General features: G+C 39.1%; 1 protein-coding gene across 2 annotated transcripts in view; it reads left to right on the top strand.

The window, feature by feature from the left end:
• The window catches only part of LOC144017321 (protein TANC1-like), a 54,741-nt gene that overhangs the window by 13,326 nt on the left and 24,625 nt on the right, over nucleotides 1-16,790 (top strand). Inside the window, exons 7-12 of one of the 2 annotated variants that reach the window (XM_077518760.1) lie at nucleotides 3,173-3,454; nucleotides 10,300-10,416; nucleotides 11,209-11,499; nucleotides 13,658-13,785; nucleotides 14,339-14,570; nucleotides 16,032-16,198. In XM_077518760.1, coding sequence (XP_077374886.1) covers nucleotides 3,173-3,454; nucleotides 10,300-10,416; nucleotides 11,209-11,499; nucleotides 13,658-13,785; nucleotides 14,339-14,570; nucleotides 16,032-16,198 — 1,217 coding nt within the window. Of the gene's footprint in view, nucleotides 1-3,172; nucleotides 3,455-9,795; nucleotides 10,234-10,299; nucleotides 10,417-11,208; nucleotides 11,500-13,657; nucleotides 13,786-14,338; nucleotides 14,571-16,031; nucleotides 16,199-16,790 lie in introns of those variants that run through there. The other variant, XM_077518761.1, reaches the window with a different exon arrangement.

Genomic DNA, 16,790 nt, shown 5'->3' with positions numbered 1-16,790 from the left:
AACCGTCACTTAGCTGCAAGTCCTCGTGAAATGTGTACTCCCATCCCACAGTTTCTGCGTGTCGCCTGTGCCACTTCAGCCTCAAGGCTTCAACTCCCTGCTGTCAAAACTGGGACACTGCTGTCTTTCTTGCTTATGGGTCTGATGCTCCTAAAATAGGACACTTTTTTCACTCTCAAAATAGACTCTGTATTTATAGTTAAATACTAAAGGGCAAAGGCTGCATCAAGAATGATAAAAGCCTTCGATTGATGAGTATTTTCATAGAAAAAGTTGGTTTATTTCGCTCAGTATGCTGGTGGGTGTGGTCTTTGGAAGTGTGCTAGTTTGTGCAGATAGGATTTCAGACTGTTCTACACAATAACCTGTTTGGAGATAGGGACTCAGCAGTACCATAAATAGTAAATAAATAAAAAATAAATAAATAATACATGCAACTCTAATTTTGTATTTATTTTATTTATTTTTGCTAACCTCTGTTGATATTTTAAACTATAAACTGTGTGCCACAAACTATGATCCCAAAACTTACAGATAATTGGATAAAAAAAAAAAAAAAGGTATTAAAGTGCACATGCAAATACATTGCTCTCAAAGATTCTCTGTAACTTCCACTAACAACCCAGGCCAAGCGTAGTCGCTCCTCTCAGTTGAGTTTGATCACTTTTATGTCTTTAACACAGTCCTTCTCAAATAGAGGGGCACGGTGCAAACCCAGGACACTTTTTTTTTTTTAAATGCTTTATTCTACTCGAATGAAGTGTAATTGCACCTCCACTACAGTAGGAGGCAGTGATACTCTCATTGTCAGAGATTGTGCAAGGAGAGCCTCTGCATAAGTGTACTTACAAAAATTGTATAGACAAATTATACTATTTAATATTTATAGTAAGGAGGGGGGAGCATGAAATATTTTCTTTGTCCTCAGTGGGTAGGGTGCGAAATTGTTTCTTCTTCCCCCAAAAAATAATTGAGAAGGACTGCTTTAACACCAATGCCTACTACTTTCCTATTAGCCAAGGCTTTGGTGCCATCTTGTGACATTCGAGGGCATTACAGAAAGAGCATAAAAATATTCAAACAGGTAGCAAATAGCTGGAGAGAAATTCCACAGAAAAATAATGTGAATAGGTGAAATCGAGAATAGCAAACTATGTAGAGGCAGGGATCTTGTCAAGTGCTACCTTGACTAACCAGTGTACCAATGGAACTTTTTCACGATAAGAGCCCTTACTTGGGTGATTGTTACAAATATGTCGTCGCTTGAGTGAAGAAAAGGGGGGGAAAAAAACGTGTCAATGTTCTTTTCGTGGTTTATTGACAAAAAGTCAAGCAAAATGAGCAATTAGCAATAAGCCAAAACTCCAAAACAGATGCTCAATTGCAAACTAACTGAGGAGGTTCCTGTGATGTCACTCAGTAGAGCATCAACATTTTAAAAAAGAACACAGTGGCTCCAAACTTGATATGGTAGAGGAGCAAGCATAACATTTCAGGGCACACACTATGAATTGACTTGCAAAATAAATATTCATATCACTAATTTTCTGTATATTACAAATAAATGGGCTGAAGTGTGGAGCAGAAGTTTGACAGCAATGAAATATATTCAACAACAATAATTAAAATAATAAATAAAAAAATACAAATGAATAAATAATAAATATCACAGTACGGTAATTAAAATAGTAAATCATAATAAAAATGTAAAAAAAAATAATAATAATTAATAATCCCCAAATTTGCTGGTTCCACTGGTGCGTGTGGATGAAAATTTTAGTTGCACGGTCTCAAACTTTAAGGGCAAAATACCACAATTTAGGGGCAGACTGGAGCCCCATCCATTACAAGAGTCATTGTTGTGACTTGACTTGGCCAAAAGTAATTCTGCTTTGTAAAACCAGTTAAATAAAGTTTTTATACAATACAGTGCTAAAGATGTTTATTATAATACATAACAAAAATAATTGTATTTGTATTGTTTTGGGGAGACTGGAATGGATTATCTGCATTTAAATTAGGCGTGGGACCCTTTGGGTACCTCACGATACGATACGATATGCGATACAAGGCTCATGATAACGATTATTTCATGATATGACGATACCGCGACTATCGATAGATTTATTGGTCAGGTAATAAATCCACGATAATCTACGATAAAACTACTCAAGACACAAACTGAAACTTTTTTTCAATGAGAAAAGAGTTTCTTTTTGTACCATCACTGAAACACAATATTAAAACTGGTGTCTTCTTCACAGTGAATTCTTAAGTGTACTTTTTTTTTTTTTTTTAAGAAATACAAATGTCTTCTTAACAGAGACCACTTTCTGTGAACAAATCTGTCTTTTTTTTAAACACTATTGTCATGCAACTTGTCAGTCAGTGACATGATCAATTGTTTTATTTTATAAACTGTGACACAGTTTTTTTTGTGTGTAACATTGCAAAAGTAAATAAATAAATAAATAAATACATTAATAAATTAATAGAATTACTTAAATATTAAATCCAATTAAATCAGTATTAATATTCCTCAGAAATTGTGTGCTTCAATAAGTCGAAACATAAAATATGTTTAAAAATATTAAATTTGAAGATATAATACAATTTTTTCATAGAAACGTATGGAAACGGAGTCAGTTGCTGGACAGATAAATGTCATACACAAGTAAAAGTAAGCTCATGAGTCTTCTTCGCCTTAAGACTTCTGTACATCACCCCGCCACTCTTATGAGGCGCTCCCCCTGGTGGCCTGCCAAGTAATTGCTCAATGGAGCCAAGTCAGGCTCTAATGAAATCATAATAAAAAAATAAATAAAAAAAACTAAGATAATGTAAAGAAATCAAGTTTTATAAAGTGTAATTACAAACCACTCACACGCAGTCGTATTCATGTGATATGTGCCTTTAAGGAGCGTGACCTCGTGACTGACAGGAGTTCTGAATCCAATGGAGCCATTATAGTGGGTGTATATTAACTACAAATATTGCGATACTCGTGTAGGCGTATCGATAATCTATCTGGAGACAAAGTATCACGATTTATTGCGATATCGATATATTGTCACACTCCTAATTTAAATCCAACAAATTCCATTCGTAAGTCAAAGTACCAATATCGGATTTTGTTTACGATTCTCACCAATCTTCGTCTTGCAATTTTCAGCAACCATCACAAGTTCTTCTGAGAATGAGGAGCGAAGCGTCTCAAGTTCAGATCTGACCGCGGACGAACCCCCAGGGGGCAGTGTTGTCATCATGGGCCACACAGGCGAGGACCACCATCTCGGGCCACCGCGGAGTAATCCCACCATCCAACTTGACGAGTCACCATTGAGAGGCGATATCAAAGAGCCCAGGACACCACCGGCACCCAAGAGGCCCCTCCCGCAGCACCACACGCACGGCGCTTCCTCCTTGGTCATGCCCCGCCCAAACTCTGTGGCAGGTACATCTTACGCATTGTTCTATTCATGTTGGAAAATGTCAAATTAGGAGATGTGCTGACTAGTTTTCTGTATATTTATGGGTCAAACTTCTCATGTGATACCTTGCGCCATGTGTCGGGCAGTGAGCAGTGCAGTTGCGAGGCTGTCATAAAACTACATCTCCTACCTCTCCTGTCACGATCAGTGCTGGCGAACAAGCCTTTGCTTCCTCTTCTTCTTCTTCTTCTCCTCATTCGCTTAGATGTCTGTTCATTTGTGCTTTGCGGTGCGAGCATAAAAGCGATTCCCCAAGGAGTGGATTCACAGTAAAGCCTGCCAGTTTCTTCTCGTCAGCTGGTGCTTTCATTTCGACAGTGGAGATGAAATTGAGGATAAAGACAAAGTGGGCTGCACAGTTCTGGCTGGTCCTGCTAATATTTACTCCACATGAAAGTTGAGAACATAGTGTATCGCTCTAAATTTAAAACAAAGCTTTAATAGATCCCGTGTGGAAAATGCTGGAACGATCATGTCAAGCTGCAACAGAAATGAAATGAGGCTACAGTAGAAAAAACATGCATGAATATTATACTAGGGCCCGACCGATATGCATTTTCTGAGGCCGATGCTGATACCGATTTTTGGCAGAAAAATATATGATTAATCTGCTGATTAGTTATGAAAAATATATATAATACATAAAATGAACCCCTTCCCCAATTCTGGATGTTTGCATCCTTGAATTTTGAGAAAAGAAAGTCTTTTGGTCCTTGAAATATCAACTTTATACTATAACTTGAATGGACAATGACAACATAAAAACAACAAGAACGTGAAATAAGAATAGAATAAACTAAAATATTAGCAACTGGCTGTTCCTGTGCGTTTTGGCCTCTTGAGGGCAGTGTGGTGCCGTGCATCCATTGGGCTACACACTTAAAGTGAGTACAGAAGAAAGTTGCGATTGAATTCTATTCAAATAACTCATTTTTCACATGTTGGGAAGAATTTGTGCCTTGGCGTAGTGTTATCTGATCTGTGGGTATGTGTTCCCACAAGTTTTGGGTGTGGATATTTGTTATTTGAAGGAAAAACACTCCTGATGTCGATGCCAACTTCCTGTTAGCATTTGTTAACTTCCTGTTAGTGCTAGGTTAACAATTTTTAAAAATGAAGCGTGTTTTGTATTTAAATATACAGTGCATGCAATTCTTAACGTTGTGTATTTAGTTTTACAGTTTAAACAGTTTAAAGGACGCTTAGGGATAACAGAATAACCAGAACATACGCTACACACTTGCTAGTTGCTAATGCTACACAAGCAAAATGGTGCATTCAGGGTAGTTTCGCAGTGTTGGAAACTTCGTTTTTCGTTGATAACGTTGTAAGGGGAATATAATTGGTCATTTGGCCCAATTTGCCGATTGCTTTGGCCGATGTTTGAAGGCCAATAATCGGCCGCCGATCAATCGGTCGGGCCTTTATTATACGGCATGTAAAACAGCAGTACAGCACTGAGAGAAGGCAAATGTTGAAGCGGCATGCTGAACTTTGAGGTCATGAATAGCGTTCTTGATTTAATTACATTATTCTCGCTGTCATTTTGGCCAGCAAGCAGAAGGATGGACTTGTATGGAAAGCATTTATTTGCTATCTTTGACATCCAGCTGTACGAGTGTGTTCTTTGTCCTCATTAAAAGGATAATTCAGCACACTAGGAGAATGACAAGGTAAAGCCTTTTGCACTAAACCAGTGATAAATCTGACCTACTGGTATGATCTTAAACTGGATATCTATTGGATAAATGGATATGGATTTTGTTTAGTGGTGTGTATCATTGGTGTGTTTTTGCTTTACATAGTGTTGGGAATAATTCAGATAGATTCCACTACATGCTATTAGGGATGTAACGATAATGGCAATATCGTGATATCGCAATATTAAAACCACTATATTTCGTTGTTGTGGTGTCACAACATTAAAAGTAGCACATCTGTTAGAAAGAAGTTAGGTTGATTTCCATTTGTGCAGCACCCTTTGGTGGTTAGTTTTTTAGTGCAGTTTAATTTCCACAAGGCACGTTTTGGCTCTTCTATGTTTAAAATCCACAATAAAAGTCAGATGAAGGGGAACGTAATATGCTTGTGAACCGAGTCAATACGTGGAGGAACTCAATGTGTGCGTGCATTAGCAAGTGCCTCAAAATTAAGTGTTATTAGAGATTGTAGTTTGTTTGTATGCATTGCTGTAATGGACAAAAGCACAATACTGTGTTTTATTTAGTATGAGCTCTTTTATTATTTTTTTTAAACAATATTCTGACCTTTTTTGTATCACCAACCTCCCCATAATATCATGATAATTATAATTTTGTGACTTTCATATCGTTATTAACAAATAAAAGACTAGTGTGAAGAGAATATTAAATACTGTTTTGCCAGAGTCTGTTAATCCATAAGATTGTGAATAATGTGTGGGTTCTGAGTGAGACATTGTGACTGTTTTAGAGTTCAGTGAGGGAGACGCTCCAGCCCTAATTGCTCAACATATTTTTGTAACTTGATTTGGGAGTTGATGGAGGCCAACATTAGCAGTAGCCCGCAGCAAGGCACATAACCAACCCAACTATCGCGGGTGCTGATTTGTGTACAATCCTGATTGGACATTGCTGCAATATTTCTGGTCTACTGTAAATTTAGAGGCACTGGTGATGAAAGTGAAAATATAAATGATTACAAAATGGTTTCTTCCACATTGTTCCTCTTTATTCTAGTGTGGAGGGCTTTTACTAGACACATTTGTCCTGTGTTGTATCAATGCATAGTGATTGGTTGGTAAAATCTCTACATTCATATCCTATAAAGTTTTTTTTGTGTGTGTGTGTGTTGGAGGTCACATTTGTTGACTTGCGGGAGGAGCTGCCTTTCTACCTTTTGAGGCAGCAGCATGAAATTCCAATTGAAGAGCGACGCGGTGCCTGCTCGTGATTCAAGTGTTGTGCAGAGCTCGCGTTATGAGATTTGATGGGCGCTGGGGCTGAGTTGACCTTTGAATGCAGGGAAAGATCAACAAGAGGTGGCGGGTAATCAGTCACACTGTCATCAGCAGGGGATGACAAGGTAGGCAGCCTTGTTGTGGGTGACCTGGACTGTTGTCAAACTGGCTGAAAACAGGATTCTCTTTCGCTCTCACTCTCATTGGTCCACTCAGCAATTTGTCCAGGCGGTCTTTAGCCAGCAATCGTTTTCATCCCACGCCACACCTCCTTCACACTGTTTCTCCTGTTCACACCTCGTACTGAAGATGTTCTCTCCATCCTCCATTCTCCTCTTGGATACGTGATCCTCTGCATTCTTCATTGTTGATAGATGATTATGAAAGTGCATGTAAAGTATCTTCAGTATTTGCAAATGTTTAGTGAGTGAGTCTATGTTACGTGACCAATTTTATGAGGCAAGGAAGCTCAGACAAATTCTCAAACAAGAGATCTGCAGCAAAAAATTAAAAAAAATGATTTTTTTTTAAACACACTTGAATTTATTAAAACACACTTTTTAAAGTACTTCTTTATCACCCGTTCTTACACTTACAAATGAGAGACTGTATAGCACTGAATTTGAGTAAACAAAAATAACAGTTGCTTGCTGTGTTTTGAAAAAAAGAGGCCAAATGTGCTTGCTTCAAGCTGTTTATTTGTTACTCTAAGTTAAAGTTTACTCTTAAAGTAACATAAAACAAAAGAGTAAAATCATGTATATTTAATCACCGAAATGTTCTGTTTTGTTCTGTGGTTGGATCCCAAAAACGCAGACACAAATAAGATTTTAACGCTTTATTCACACAACTTGACTAAACGAAAAACAACGGGGATCGCGATGCAACTCAACTAAACGAGGCACAACAAGAATCACGAGACACTAAGCTAACTTGGGCTGTGGAGGTACACAGAGAGACAGGGTTAATAATCTGACACACACTTCTCAGTTTGGCTTAAATACACAGTGAATCAATCTCACTGGTTGTGGCTAGACATGTGGGTAACAGTACTGACATGGAATTATCTGGTTGGCTGTTGACCCAGAGAGATTAAAGATTCTTGACATCACATAGCCCCTGACATCACATAGCTTAAAAACAGTTGAAACTAGATGCCGATTACTACAGTTCAAAACAGACACTTGACCTCACGGTCATGACCCAAACTTAACCCTGGCGTGACCCAGTCACGAGTCAAGACCCAAACATTACCCCTGCATGACCCTAGTCATGACATGTTCAACCAAATTTTGTCTAATGAAAGTCTGCTACCTTAAACTATGACTAATAATGTTGAGGACAATAATAGACCGTGACACTATATTGAAGGTGCTCAGCTCCAAATTCTGACTTGGCTGTCTGCTGACTGTATATTGACCCCATAAATAACAATTGCTATATAGAACAATGAACTGCAATCTAGCATGGCTTCACCATATTGCCGCTCCATCCAAACATTAGACCGATTTGATTTTGTGTTATGACAAAGGTTATGTGGATATTGTGGATTTGCTGACATTGCTGGCTGGAATTCTTCAGCCTGAAACCAACATTGCTAAAAGCGTTAAGCCTGTAAGAGCTCAGAGATGTGCTGCAGCTTCCTTGGATCCTCAGAGATTAACAGAGGCTGCGTCAAACGCGGTATGTCCATGATTATAGTCAGGCCAGAGTTCATCTGTCCAGTGGCTGCGCTTGTTTCATGCTCTGCCATGTTGGATTGGTCTAGCTCAGGGGTCAGCAAACTTTGGTGTTAAAAGAGCCATTTTAGGCCAAATAAATAAAATATCTGCCTGGAGCTGCAAAACATTTGAACATGAAAAAAAAGTGTTTGTGTTAATTAGCGCTGCATCATAACATAAAATATGCAGCATCCAATACTTTGAGATTCATTTTCTTCTATGTATCCGCTTTCATTTTTTGATTTTTTTTTTTTTAAGTTTTTTTTTTCATATTTGATTTTTCATACAGTTTTTAGACTTTTCTACCTTTCTGTCATATTTTCTGACATTTTTTGTTGGCAATTTTGTGGACATGGCAATTTTCTCTTTTTTCATTTTTCGACATTTTGTAGCTATTTTTTTTGAAAATGTTCTGCTTTTTTTGCTATCAATTTTCTGACATTTTTGGCAATTTTGTGGACATTCTATCGTATTTTTCGTGCCTCTTCTTTTTTTCCTGTTCTTTTGACATTATTTGAGTATTTTTTTTCTACCTTTTTGCTATCAATTTTCTGATATTTTTGGAAATTTTGTGGACATTCTATCGTATTTTTCGTGACTTTTTTCTTCTGATTTTGGACATTTTATCGTTCCTTTTTAAACATTTTCTTTTCTGCCTTTTTTATTCAATTCTCTTCCATATTTGGCAATTTCATTTTATTGTATTTTTCTGATTTTCTTCTTTCATTTGGACATTTTATGATCACTTTTTGGAGATTTTTAGGTAATTAAAAAAACAAAAACATTTTCATCTCCCTTTTTCTGGCAACTTAAAATTAAAAAACTTAAAAACTGACATTTTTGAACATTTAATTTTTCTTTTTTTTATTTCATCATGAATTCATCCATCCATCCATCCATCCATCCATCCATCCATCCATCCATCCATCCATCCATCCATTCATCCATCCATCCATTTTCTTGACCACTTATTCCTCACAAGGGTCGCGGGGGGTGCTGGAGCCTATCTGAGCTGGCTTTGGGCAGTAGGCAGGGTACACCCTGGACTGGTTGCCAGCCAATCACAGGGCAATGAATTCATTTAAAGAATATTATATTTATTTTTAGAGTTCCACAGGGAGCCACAGGAGAGGAACTAAAGAGCCACATGTGGCTCCAGAGCTGCAGATTGCAGACCCCTGGTCTAGCCGTATAATCTATGTAAGTGTGGTATGACCTAAAATGTATTTTAACACACTTGAAAATAATTTGCACAAAACAGATTCAAGAGGAATTGCCAACATGATTAGTGTATTGCGATAGATAGATAGATAGATATAATTTTTTAAATTACTGTACACCAATAGAACTCACAGAATGCTGACAGTATATTTTAGTGGAAGACTGCAAATAATGTCTTAAACACTGTGGAGATAAAGCACGGCTGACCTGTAAACTCAGTCGTATGAGTGGGTGGATGGCAAAAGGCGGGCGTGGGCGTAAACAACTCCCCTGCTTCTCTTCTTCACTGCATGTTCTTTAGTCACTTTCTTTTATTTCATTATTCAATGGCTAAAACAATCAGGATTTTTGCTAGTCGTCAGTTTATATCCTGTATAACAGTGTAAATTTACACCCCCTGAAAATAACTCAACACATGGCTATGTCTAAACCGCTGTCAAAAAAGTGAGTACACACCCAGGTGAAAATGTCCACATTGGGCCAAATTTGCATTTTTTCCCCCTCCTTGCTGTCATGTGACTCATTAGTGTTGTAAGGTCTCAGGAGCGAAGGGAGAGCAGGTGTGTTCAATTTGGTTGTCACCTTCACCATCTTCCATACTGGAAGTTCAATATGGAATCTCATAGCAAAAAACTCTCTTTGGATCCGAACTGAAAAAAATATCTTGAAACGTGTCAGTGAAAGCAAAATTTTGTCCGAACTTGTGTCAAACCAAGATGACAAAACGCGATGATGTTTCTTGCCTCTTTCCTCCCTCCTGACTTGGCAAGGTCACCGAGAATTTATCATGGAGCGGCAAAACAGATTATTGCTCAGGTTTCCATGGAAACAATAATGAAGTCAAGCCATGATTTTTACACGCGTGAGGTTTTGCAATTGTACAGTTTGTGCATCTTCTTGTCTCTTCACATTATGATTCTCTTGACAGCAACATGCTCCACAAGATTGGAGGATCTGAGCTTTCTGGACAACCAACAGGTTGGCGGGCACAGGGGGTCTGTCCGCAGGTTTAACACACCAGGACGCACAAATGAGGACTCTAAAGGTATTTATTCGTTAGCCTTGGGCTATAAGCACAGTGTTAAAGGGGAAGTAAAAACAATTCTTGATGATATGTTCTATGCAGCACCACTAGTCTAAATACGGTATTTATCAATAGCAGAAGGCGGCCATTTTGTCACTTGCTGTTGAGTGAAAATTACATCACAGTTGCTCAAGTCTCCGGTAACAACCAATCACAGCTCAGCTTCAGAAAACAGGTGCGCTGTGATTCGTCATTGCCTGAGACCTGAGTGACCGTGATGTCATCTTCAGTCTAGAGCAAGTGGCAAAATGGCCACCCCCAGTGATGGATAAAAGCGATTTTGTCGCATAACTCATATTCTACAAATGTAATATTAATCAAAATGTCATGTTTAGACTAGTGAGATCACATATAACATATTATTGTCAAGAAATGTTTAAGGTTGACTTCCTCCTTAAGATGGCTATGCATGGTGTCATGGAAGCTTACACGAAGCACAAATACTCCTATACTTAGCTTTTCAGGTATCTTGTTGCTCTTCCATATTTCATCGAAAAGGGAATGATGATAAATATATACAAATACAGTGAATACAGTCTAATTCAAGGTGTATTTTTTTCAGTTTGGCATTTTCTATTTGTTTAAATCAGTTGTTTTGATAGCATTAAAGCATTAGCCAACGCTAGGTAGCTAATCAAAACAGATGAATCTCTGTCTGTACTTTTTACTTCTTCTCAAATAAAGGCAATACATCAGTACTTGCTTACCCTTTACCGTAGTACAGCATGTGAATATTTTGCCCGTTTTCTCCAGGGAGACTGGCCCATTTCAAACAAGCCGACATCATGCTGAAACCGCTGCTGTTCGAAGTTCCCGGCACCACCGCGGAAACGTCATTCGTGGGCCGGGATTGGCTCTTCACGCGTCTGGATGAGGTCTTGAGGAAAACCAGCAACTGCGAGGGAAGAGGGGCCGTCATTGTGGGAAACGCGGGCTCGGGCAAGACTGCTATCATGTGGCGGCTGGTGGCGCTCAGCTGTCATGGCGTGCACACGCAACACGGAGGGCCTAGCATCCCTCACAGTCCGAGCGCCTCTCCCAAATGTAAGGTCCACATTATTTCTTATCATTACATGAATCAAAAATAGAAAATCATCTACAGTGGTAGTCAGATAAGGTGTGCAAAATGTAGTGAATTGTGGCTAAACAAAAACAAACCAACATGATTTTATGTAGCTCTTCTATTGGATCTTGTTAGCATGTGCGAGTGCTGTGTTGGTCGTTTTCGTGTTTACAATTAAATGTGACACCATTGCTGTTGTGTTCCCAATAACGAGGCGTTGCACACAATTGCCTTTTTCAAAACATCACCTTGTGTCCATTTTTCTCATGGCACAAAAAGATATACATTGCGGTTTGGATGATATGTGATGCAAATGCATAACAACTTCAACCCTGTTCATTTCTCAGCATCACTGCATTATTCATGGACACCTGCACTACACAGTGTGTATGTTGCCATTTGTGATTAATATTCAACATGGCAGTTGAATATATCGAAAGCAGCTCATGGCTGTGCTGCAACTATCGCTTGGTATCGTTTTATGGGGATTGACTGCACATTTTCCACACATGCTTAAATGGGCACTAATTAGCTGCAGCAGTGTGGAAGGCCGTCTGAGCATTTGTTCGAGATCCATGATGTCAAGCTAAAGCTGCATGTACAGTCCTCGTGTGTGCTCACTAGTAGAATGAATGTGAATGCATGTGTCTCCCTAATAATGTTTTTTCCCTACTGCCGCCTTCCACTAATGTATGACATTTCTGGTTGCACCACAAGTGAGGACAAAGAGCATACTAGTATATTCTTGGTAATCGAACATTTATTGTGGGATATTCTTCAATTCCAGCTTAAGGTACAAACACTAGTGTGCTCTTTGTCCTTGCTAGCGGAAAAAAAAAAAAAGTCAGTGCACTGACTGCGTCTTACTAGTGATGATGATACTAGTAGGGATGTAACGATATCCAAACATCACAATACGATATTATCACGATATGAAGGTCACAGTACGATAATTATCATGATATTGTGGGGGCGTTTAAAAAAGATCACAATATTGTAAAAAAGAGAGCTCATGCTAAAAAAAAAGCACAATATTGTGCTTTTGTACATAAGAGCAATGCATATAAACCACCTACAATCTCTAATAACAACAGTGAGGCTATTACTTGCTAATGCAAGCACACATTGATCGCTTCACAGACAAAATAGGTTCCCCTCCATCTGACAATTAGCATAGATTTTAAACATAGAAGGCCAAAACATCCCTAATGAAAATTTAATTGCACTAATAAAATAGCCACTAGAGGGTGCTAGATCTGCACAAATGGAAATCAACCTGACTTTTTTAACAGATGTATTCCTTTTAAATATTGTGAACATGACGATGATGATATTGTGGCAGTTTTAATATCACAATATCACGATATTGCCCTTATCGTGACATCCCTAGGCAAAAAGTAGGCAAAAAGTGGCAATAGTAGTGGAGAAAAAAAAATTATTGCTATCCATCCATTTTAAGGCCCATGTACTAGTTCAGGGATGTGCAATCTCGGTCCTTGAGGGGCGCAGCCCTGCAGGTTTTGGATGTTGCCCTTCTCCAACACAGCTGATATATGATCCGCTCATCAGCAAGCTCTGCATTAGACTGATAACGAGCCCATTGATTGGAAACAGCTTGTGTTGGAAGAGGGAAACCTGAAAAACCTGCAGGGCTGCGGCCCTCGAGGACCGAGATTGCCCCTGTACTAGTATGCTCTTTGCGTAGATTAGAAAGACAATTCAGCAGTCACTAAAATTTCTTTATATACTGTAGCTTAATTTTGCATCCTGAAGGAGATTCTACCATTAATTATATTGGGCACATTCTCTTTATGAAGATTTTCAAAGAATAGGATGCCGAAGTTGTCCTACTAGTGTGCAGTAATGTCATTGTAGTGGAAGGCAGTTGTGGGAAAAAAAAATAGTTGTTGTACTAGTTTGCCGAATTGTCTTATTAGTGAGGACAAACAGCATACTAGTACTACACATGGAGATTAAATTGGATAAATGTTTAAAAAAACAAAAAACAAAACAAAAAAACAAACAAACAAAAAAATACATATAGCTGCTTTAATTGTTTATCATTTACTCCCAATATACCTGCGCTTATGCTTGAGACATCTTCTAATGAGTATAAATGGCACTTTGTGCTCTATTAAGGTGGGGAAAAACAGCGAAAATCCTCCTCCAAACAAGCCGCTGATTCCAAAATCAACCTGAGTGTTAATACGGGAGCGGCTGATAGCACAGCACAGAAGAAAGAGCTTGCCAGATGCCTCGCGAACAAGGTACCTTTCAACACCAGACAAGTGCTTGTATTCTCACACTTGTGAGAGAATATCTCACAATTTAGTCTCTTTCGGCAGCCTTACATCACCACAGTATGGATTTCACTTCATACACAGAGGAAATAAATGTTTCAAATAATGAGCTGCGAATGCTGACAGAATAAAGGAGTCAGCTAGTTAGCCATTAATGTGGAAAGCTCTTTACATTATGTGTATGGACAGACATATTTTTGAGTAACTAAGTCTAAATAATCAATTACTTTGTCACTACTTTAAATGGGAGTTTGCAGTTGCTGTATGGCATTCTATGGCATCTTGCATTATATGTTAGCATTAAGCTAGCGGACTCTTGTAGACTATTGTACATGGTTTGAACATTTTGGTGTTAAAACAATGTTGAATTCGGTACTTTGTGTTATCTGATGGTTTTGCAGTGTACTTCAATTGAGAGCTTGTTCGTTCTTTTAATTTCCTTAAAGTGATGTAGTAGTTTACTGTTACTGTATTTGTAAAGGTGACATCATCCGTATCTTTAACCTCTTTGTTCCGACAGGTGGTCGCTTACCATTTCTGCCAGGCCGACAACACATACACCTGCCTGGTCCCAGAATTTGTTCACAGTGTCGCCGCCCTGCTGGCCAGATCACCACAGCTCACCCCATACAGGGAGCTGCTAATCCAGGAACCTCACCTCCAGAATATGCTCAGCCTGCGCTCCTGTGTTCAAGACCCCATAGCTGCCTTCCGAAAGGGTGTCCTGGAGCCCATGACCAGCTTGCGCAAGGGTAATAAAGTTGACACACGCACGCTCACTCATAAAAATAAAATTACACCTAAAGACATGTTCATTCAAAGTTGAAAATGGATTCACTGTAGCCTATTAATGCCTCCATGATAGGTTGACCGATGACGTCACTAATTTGGGTCCCAGGAAAGTGAGAAAGCAAAGCTCAGTCGTTTGCATACAAAAGGAATAAGTGTTATTTTTGCCCTGGTGTCTCATCAGCATCCCACCAGATTTCAAGGTCACTCAATACGCTGAGGCAGAGGCGGTGGAATGCTTAGGCCATATTAGCCAGCTCACTTTCTTTTGATACAGCCAGTCAAGCTAGATTGATGTGTTTATTATGGGCCAGCCCTACTGAGGCTAAACAAAGGAGTGGTGTGTCTCCTCCATCTCTATTAAGCAGGTTAGGGGAAAAATGAAGAGCCCCTGTGTCTCTTGAGAGCATGCGAGTCCTCACCCGCTCGCATGGCTGCATTGACAGTTTCGATAATGCAAAACAAGATGGATTTGTCGTTTGGTGAGAATAAACAACGATGCCATCCAGACCTTTTCAGCAGGATGTAATCAATAGCACCAGTTCCACAACATAGACTTCCAGAAAATTTAAGTTGCACACACACTGTCTGCTATTACAGAGTACATACAGTATATGGGGCATTCCAGAATTGGATGGAGGACAGTTTTGAAAAATGAACTATATATTTTATAAATTCAGGTAATAAATCATCATATAATTTGATTCATCCTGCTCAAACATTCACAGTAAATGTTTTATGAGATATTTAACAATCAGTTCGGGGTGTACCCCGCCTACTGCCTAAAGCCAGCTGGGATAGGCTCCAGCACCCCCCGCGACCCTTGTGAGGAATAAGCGTTCAAGAAAATTGATATATATATATATACAATTTTATTTTATTAAAAAAAATAATAATTTCCTCTAAATTTCTGAAACAAAGTTGCAATTAAAAAGAGTTGTAAATCAAGGACAATCACAGATTTCTTTGCTGTAAAGTACATATTGAAGGGAGGACTTACCAGGTCAGAGTAATAAGTTCAATGGCATAATTTCTCAGAGCAATGTGGTTTACTTTTACTTTTCTTTTCCTCTCGATGGCCAAAACGGTTTTGAGCAACATGGTTGCATGCATGTTGAGGCACACCCCACAGCATAATTACTACTATTCAAAATGGGTTAGGGTTAGTAGTTAATATCCACAGTCATGAAAACGTAAGCACATTTAAAACTTAATTTCATGAAGAGCTATCTGTTTTTACTTTTAAGAAATACTTTTACTAGAGTTACATTTTTTTTCTCAGAACAACGGTAATTTACACAAGGGCATGTTTTGTACTTTTCGTGCATGACCCATATCTCTAACACTCCATCTTTATTTTGCTTCCCCATACAGCAATGTGTAGTATCGGCACTTTGTCACGGGCACTTTATTTGCCTTTCCAGAGCGAAGGCTGCCTGAAGAAGATTACATCATCTTGGTTGACAGCCTCAATGAGGCGGAATTCCATAAACCAGACTACGGGGACACCATTGCCACCTTCATCACCAAGATTGTCTCCAAGTTCCCCGTGTGGCTCAAGCTGGTGGTCACAGTGAGGACGGGCCTCTTGGTGAGAGACATGCACTGCTCACAAAAAAAGTCCAAGATATGTGCTTTGTAATTGGCTGGCGACCAGTCCAGAGTGTACGAGCACCCTTCCTTCACCCTAATTAAGACTATCCGCCACTTGAAAGCAAACTGACTCCCTTTGGTTCGATGTTTGACATCCAGTCTTACTGTCATGGTATAGACATTGCGGCTTTTGGCACGTGCTGCCTTTGCGCAATCCGCTCGCTAATCCCAGCAAACAGTGGCTGCATCTGTCAAAACCCCGAGCCAAAAACTCCAAATGCTGTATGGATTACAGCATGAATGGATGTCAACGCTACGCGGAGTCAGTTGAGAGTCTGGAGCTTGTCAAGCAGCCAGTCGGTTATATAATTGAATTAGTGACTTGGAGGGCATGTTGGCCATGATGCATTTACAAGTCAGCAGGTATTAGATACTGAAGGATAAAGATAAGACACACCTACAAAAATCCCACCTTCCCTGTCATTCTCACACCCTGTTGGAGCGTTACCGATGTATTCATCCATATAAAATTTCGCACCCTGGTTTGAACAGAGGTGGGTGGTGCTTTTGGTATCTGGGACTTCAGTGAG

This window comes from Festucalex cinctus, chromosome 4, assembly GCF_051991245.1.
Source record: "Festucalex cinctus isolate MCC-2025b chromosome 4, RoL_Fcin_1.0, whole genome shotgun sequence".
Classification (NCBI taxonomy): Eukaryota; Metazoa; Chordata; class Actinopteri; order Syngnathiformes; family Syngnathidae; genus Festucalex; species Festucalex cinctus.
This window is presented reverse-complemented; position numbering and strand designations above follow the sequence as displayed.